This window comes from Dermacentor andersoni, chromosome 2 (assembly GCF_023375885.2).
Source record: "Dermacentor andersoni chromosome 2, qqDerAnde1_hic_scaffold, whole genome shotgun sequence".
NCBI classification, from domain to species: domain Eukaryota; kingdom Metazoa; phylum Arthropoda; class Arachnida; order Ixodida; family Ixodidae; genus Dermacentor; species Dermacentor andersoni.
Genome location: NC_092815.1, coordinates 168,833,094 through 168,840,128, shown reverse-complemented (window position 1 = coordinate 168,840,128; position 7,035 = coordinate 168,833,094). Strand labels below are relative to the sequence as shown.

The 7,035-nt window shown below is 42.6% G+C and overlaps 1 protein-coding gene across 2 annotated transcripts; it reads left to right on the top strand.

Moving 5' to 3' along the window:
* The first annotated feature begins 285 nt into the window (after positions 1–285).
* Positions 286–5,989, top strand: LOC126540482 (uncharacterized). Of its 2 annotated transcripts, XM_055076055.2 has the most exons (5): positions 299–415; positions 3,189–3,251; positions 4,680–4,692; positions 4,853–4,896; positions 5,522–5,989. In XM_055076055.2, exons 2-5 carry the CDS (start codon positions 3,203–3,205, stop codon positions 5,836–5,838), a joined length of 423 nt encoding a protein of 140 aa, XP_054932030.1. In that variant the 5' UTR covers positions 299–415; positions 3,189–3,202; the 3' UTR covers positions 5,839–5,989. The 2 variants fall into 2 exon arrangements, 1 of the variants encoding a protein (XP_054932030.1); XR_008614502.2 differs by lacking the exon at positions 4,680–4,692 and having other exon boundaries at positions 286–415.
* The last annotated feature ends 1,046 nt before the right edge of the window (positions 5,990–7,035 follow it).

Sequence of the window (7,035 nt, the reverse complement as noted above, 5' to 3'; positions counted from 1 at the left end):
TATTATTTTTAATTCGCAACAGCCTGTGGCACCATCTCTGCTGCTCAGACATTATCTATGCAAAAATGTGCTCCTGGTCGGACTTTGTACACGGTGATCAATTGTGGTCGGCGAAACCGACGTCATACTGTCGCGGTTGTTTTTCGCACGGTACTGAGTCCGCACACAAAGGCACGCGCGTAGACTTTGTATCATGACCTTGACGTTATCTCACGCCGCGGAGCGGCGCTCCAGTTTTTCTGTACTTTCCGCATTAATCATCATGACTGATAAACCTTGAACGTCTGCGTCTGGCACGAGGCAATATCAGGATCGGACGTCCGCTTTGCTTCGTATAAATAAGCGCCGCAAGGATTGTTTTCTCACTGCCCTGCGACCAGACAACTGCACATATTCCTACTTCACTCCGACAAAGGTAAATATAAGTGAAATACCCATAGTTTTATTTGCGTATTATGTGTTGTTAAAGAAAGTCTCTTGTGTGATTTTTTTACGTCGCTATAGGATAGGGAACCTAAAAAGATCAGCCATTGTCAAGGTTCTGGGGGCATCATTAGTCTCTATACTCTATTTTTTACATAACAGGCAACGCTGCCGAAGGTACGCATGTCGCCCGTTCATGGAAGTCTCGCTGAGTGCATTTCACAGTGCGTTTGATTTAGACTGGCGCCTCTTCGTTATAGGTAACCAGATTCACCTATGACTCTAAAAAAGACTGACATGTGGGCCCTCCCAATTGGTCTAGCTTGAACTTGTGTGTACATACCACTTGGGTAAACTTGGGGTCACTTATATGTCGACCCAGTCAGGCTCAGACTCAGGGTAGACTGTGAGTGAGACCGAATGAGTGCAACTTTGGTTAGTCTTGAGCCCAAGTGAGCCTGGCTGAACAGAAATTCAGTAAATAAGTCTGACGGAGCACTCAGAAAGAGAATTCCAACAGACTCAAAGTTGGATGCGAACTTCGTAAGCGATAGCTTTGTAATTATTCCCCAACAAATCATGTTATGTTGCGCTCCGCCTGTTCATTTTGCAATATCTCGTTAATCAGGTCCTTTTGATATTACCATTGTTCTTATTCACTACTTGTGCTGAGCCGAAGCGTAGTTAAATTATGTTGAACCAGAACGAAATAATTTTGGGTTTCGGAACTCATTAAATACACCATGAGTGTTGTGAAAGAGAAAAAAAAAAACGTAGCCGGTGCCAAACATTACAGCCATGGTAAGCGTTATGCGTGTGTGGTTGTTTACACTGGAGGAGACAGTTCGCACTCGCGTGGTAAGCGAGCACTATCGTTTGTTATTCTCTTTTTGCTAACCTTTCTCACGAAAACAACATTGGCGTAAAATACAGATAAGCGAACGGGATGAGTGCTGCTTGCTGGCAAAGTGCACTCGGAAAGACTCGCACACAGGAGACGATTAAGCGCACGCAATACACATCAGTTTAGTACCTCTGTACACTTCAAAAGAACATGGTGGTACCACTGATCGCTTTATAGCTTACGTCTTCACACTTTGATACAGGGGGTATACACCCTTTGTTCTCAGGTCCTCACACAACTTACTGGATCGAATGGGCAAAATTTATTGTGCATGACGTAAGTTTAGCTTCACGTTCAGTCTCGCTTGCCCGGAAAACACGAAATCATGCGTTTAGTACAAGCTGGCTAAAAAATTGGGTGTCCAAGACTCGAATAAGCAGCAACTCGCATAGGCTCATAAGTACAAATAGGGCCGTGCTCATTTAGATCCACTCAGACTAACAAGCACGTAAGCACACATGGGAAGTGGGTATGATTTAGGTTCACACTGAATATGTAGGTGTATGTGTGAGGAAGCATGCATAGCTGCTGGATGGCGTGAATCCATCAGTGTGTGAGCGTTAGTCAGGGTTGACAAAGATGTGTATTTATATGAGCGGGTGCATTCCGGATACATAGACGTGAGTTTGCATACGAGTGAACATCAGTAAATGTAAGTGGACGTACCAGAAGCGTGAATGAGTACGTGTGAATGTGAGCATAAGCGTGCGCAAAGGAGTGTGTGGCAGTTCATGTCAGTAGACATCAGTTTGAATGCTACCTTGAAGCAAGCTCTGATCTTGCTCTGAATCAGGGACTCTTTTGTTAGCTGGTTCTTCAGATGAGTTAGATAACGATGAGATTGAATTAGGGGAATAAATGGGCTATTCCATGTTGTTAAATGAAATCTTACGCCGAGCACGTGAAATCTTTAATGAAACTGCTAGTAATTTTGTGTATCTGAGGGAAATCGAATGCGTAAGTCCAAGAGCATAGGTGTCTGAGTGAGTCTTGAAAGTCTGGACAAGAGTAGCCCGGCTGAATATATATATATATTATTATATATATTTTAGTGAGCCTGAGTTTAGCGAGCCTCAAGGAAAAAATATATAATTTGTGAGTCTGGACGAGTTTCGCTTAGCTGGACGATCTATGCAGGGGGAGACGGGGGAGGGGGTGCGTAAAGGAGGGCTCTTTGTATGGAACTGCTTCATATATTACCACTACAAAACGTGGTTGTAAACGTTACGCCAAATTAGAGATATATGGAGATTTCTGCTGCCACTATGCAATGTGTTGTGTTTTTTGGGCACGATCGCAAGATGGTATTTGTGGTCTCTGGTCCCAAACACTTACCACTCCGTAGTTTTTAGAAGAGCTTCAGATCTGCAAAATGTCGTAGAAAAAGAATCCTTGCACTTTTGCGACGTAACAATGAGAGAGGTACCTTTATATTGATTTACCCGATGCATATCTTTATTTACTTTTAAATGTAACACGCTGTTTTTAGTCGCCAGTGCAAGTAGTCAGATAAATATCTATAGCTTTCGTAGGATTTCTGGCTCTACATGAACGGGAGTATGGAACTTTAGGTGGGGGGGCCGTCAGCACCTTCGAGACAGCCTTGTGCTGCAAGGTAGACTAACGCCGTGGAACGATACGCTGGAGCGCTTGTAAAAAAGGAAATCTCGTTTGCCTTCCAATTGGCTTCTGTGGCAGGGTGCGACCATATCAATGGGCTAATTTAGCAAACCACACCGCCAACTTTCACAACACAGCGAAAAAAGTTTGTCTTAACGAAATAGCTTTCTTCTTTGTACTGAAGAGACGTGCCCTGCGTGAATGCTGGAACGTGAATGTGTTCTTTGTTTTCTTCCGACAGACAGTGATTTCGCAATGAAGACATTCGGAATTACCGTGTGCTTAGGACTTTTAGCAACAGCATGTGAGTAGAAATCCGTATATTTCACTTGAAGTTTTCATGGAACTGAGAATAATCCAAAGCTTATCTCAATTCGAACGAAAACTGCTGAACGGTCATATACATATGCGATAGAGAGAAATTATGTTGGCTGAGGCAGACATCATGCGGACTGACCGTCTAACGGGTAGAAAATAAACCCAAAAAAAATAAGTTGTTTGGCTTATATAACATCTGTGTAGCATAAAACGCAGGCGGCTTTCACACGCTTTTGCAAATACGCCCGAAATGTCGAATGAGGGTGAAGGCTTGATACTAAGAAAACGGTGAAATGCCCTTCTAACAAGTAATATTTACACGAACCGCTATTTTACGCAGTGCGACGCATGTGACTAGCAGGCTAAAAATTACCAGAACATAATTTGCACGAATGACATGAGAGCGTATGTCACCAATAAAAGTTATGTTCTGCAGCTTTACGGGCCAGAGCCACGATATGAGCATGAGATACACTGCAGTGGAGGACACAGGAATATTTTGACCACATTTGCTTTCGTTACCATGCACGAAATGCGCGAAATATGGATGCTTTCCATCGAAATGCGGACACTCCGGCCGTGCTTCGATCCTGTGTATTCGGGCTTAGCCGTGCAACGACTAAACAACTAGGCCACGACGACGTGTATATCACAAGTAAATTAGGTGATGCCGGCGAACCTATATGCCTACTCTCCCAATTTCAGGGTGGCCAAATTATGACAAAGTCATTGTCATGATACGCATGATGAAGCGTAATTCGTTCCATAGTGTGGCTGCCACTTGCTTCTACAGTACGGACGCCACAGCCCAACTCGTGAGACACGGCTTCTCCGTGACAATTCATACTTTCATCTAAGCAAAACGTCAGTAGATGGTGTTGCTTATAGTGCAAAGTAGTGAATAGTGTTGTTGATGACGTGAGCACTTGAGTTGCCTGTAGGAGTGAAATGAAGTACTAGAGATGAGTTTGGAAATTATAAACTCAGCAAAAAGCATGACTTTAGTAAGACCATGAAGGGCACGTGTTTCAGGATAATGGAATTGTAATGCCTGGGCTTCGTTAGCACTGGCATTCCGACTCCTTCATACGCTTGATCAGTCCCTAGAAATCTCCACGGATCGCCCAGCTCACACCGGGACACACACTACGCTGCCTGGCAGTGGCTTGCGAAGCTTTAAAACTTGCAATTCAATTATTTCGTAAAATTCCCGGCCTCGTCGTAAAGATGGCTGTCATGCCGGCGTGTGGTCTTAGCAATCACAATACCTTGACAATTGAAGAGATCGCCAAGTCTTTCGTTCAACTGTAGTGGTGAAATTGCCAATTACCTAGAGAATAATCAAATAAAATGTGATCTTTCGTGATTTGAAAGGAAAAGCATTACAGCTGTTACTTTCTTTGCCCCTTTGCAGGTGCAGCCACACTGTAAGTATACAGGAATCCTGCTTGGTCATCCGTTCAAATTTTGGATTTGGTGAAACTTTCTGCAAATTTACAAACATTTCATTTCTAATCGAACAAGCTTCTTCCCTTTATTTCATTAGAAAAGGTGGGTGAAAATATTTTTGTTTATTTTTCTTTTCAGTGAGTCCCCGGAAAGTGAGTATGCACTTCAGCAAACCGAGCAAGGTACTGTGCATATCTTTATCTTGAAAATGTCATACTTACGATCTTTATAATGCTGACGTGCTTGTTTCGGGATTCCCGCAAAATTTACATAGCAGAAAGATATACCCAAGTATCAAAAACCAGGCAGTCAGTTCTGCCATAATTCAAGAAAAATTAGTCTACGAACATTAGGGTTTTTTATTCATTGCTTGTAAGGCGGGAAATGTAACGAAAAAAAGCTGTTTATTCAATCAAATCTACATTGACTGAATCGCAGTAGCGGATAGGTAATAGTACTTTGGACAATACAATCATATAGTAACATGGTCTCGCAAAAAAGTTAGTCTAATAAATGTGGACTGCTATGTTCCTTTATCCTGTTTTGCGAGAAGATACTGCAACGTTTGTCATAAATGAAATCGATTTTCGATATCCTACATCGTACAGTAGAGATAAAAAAGGCATAATTTATTGTTCGCCTTGTTGAAGAAATTTAGTGGTCTCTTGTGCAAGGTTAGCTGAGGGTTGATCTTTTCCTCCATCTCCAGGCTTTGTGTATGACACGCTGGCTCTTTAGGTTATGGAACGTCTTGCAACAATTTCCAGCAAATATGTGACCACTACTTTCATGTCATATCTTCCCCAGACAAAAAGCTCCAGGCTTCTGTCATCCTGCTTTGCGAATCAGTGGACAGATGGATTGAAACTAACAAGGGGTTAGAGCCGGCAGAGTTGCAGCAGCGCCTCGAGAGGCTAGTTGACGAGGCTGTCAAAGAAAACAAAGCACTGGACGTCCTAGAGGACGAGGACGACGCGGAAGACGACAGTGATGCCGTGGTCGAGTATGGACTTGGCAAGAAGTTGAAGAAGTGGAGGAAGAAGGCGAAGAAGGCCCTTGTCGACGCTGCGAAGGTGGTCGCTGTTAACAAGGTGGTCGGTGCCGCAGCTGGCGCTCTCGGATGAAGAATACCAAGTTTGCAGCGGTGGCAGAAAAAGAACCGACAGCTTTGAAAGGCATTTCCTTAGGTCACCAAAAACTAAGGTCGTAGTGTGATATTGATAACCAATGAAAATAATTTATCTAATAAAATCATTTTCGTTGTTGAAAGATAAACATGTGTCTTTTATTTTTGCTTTCGTTCGAACAGCGTTCGACGAGGGAGAAAGTAAAGCCCAACATTTTGCGTACAAGACATTATTATGCATTGCATGTATCTCGCTATTATGCTAGGCCTATATCGGGCATATTTTTGAAGTTGCACTAAAATTTTAGAAATTGTCCGTGCCAGCTAGAGAATTGAAGTCCATCAACTAAATTATCCTATGGAGTGGACATGCCCTAAACAATAAAGCACCGTCCGTGACTGACTAACTGAATTCATGTTTACGTTGCACTGAGTTATACACTGGCAAAACAACGACGAGGAAGACAAGAAGGACGCGGAAGGACGAAGCACGAACTACCAACTCTCTATATTTGTTAAAAAGCACTTTCATATAAAAGTCTGTTCCTCCTTGCCGTGCCCCTCTTTTCACTTTGTATATCGACGCGTTCTCTAACAAAAATAAAGAGTTAGTTGTTTGCCCTTCGTCTGTTCACGTCCTTCTTCCCTTCCTCGTCATCGTTTTGCCATTGTAATGCTCACTGCAACTTAATTATGGGCGTTCACCAAGCAGCCCCTTTCATCAGCTTACTTAACGCGACTAATTAAAAGCCTAATAATTCTTGTTACCGAATATTTCGCGGCAAATATTGCAATTTACGAATTATAAGCAGTGAACTTGCAAAGGATATTGGCTAAGGCAATATTCTGAGTATGGCACCTGTTTTTAGAAATGCACCGTCAAACTAGCGGTAAAGACTGCCCTGCAGTTCGGCAACAGTGACTTTCTGCAAGGAAACCACTGCCGAGAAATCTCAGTTTAAAACCTTGAATCACCAAATGAATTTGAGCACCAATGCATTTCATCACACACATACTAACATCTGACATTTCTGTAAGCGTTGTCACAAGGTGCTTATTTTATGTTCCAAGGGATTTTCTTCTTCGGCAAAAAGAATGATAGGGCGACGTGTACCTTAATGGAAACAAATAACTTTGCACTGTTTTATTATTTCCATGAACTTCCTAATTTACACGTTGGCAATAGAGGAATTAA

Coding starts and splice junctions, on each gene's coding strand:
- LOC126540482 (XM_055076055.2), top strand. CDS start 3,203: ATGAAGACATTCGGAATTACCGTGTGCTTAGGACTTTTAGCAACAGCA. Junction 4,897..5,521: donor ACTTCAGCAAACCGAGCAAG/GTACTGTGCATA, acceptor TATCTTCCCCAG/ACAAAAAGCTCCAGGCTTCT.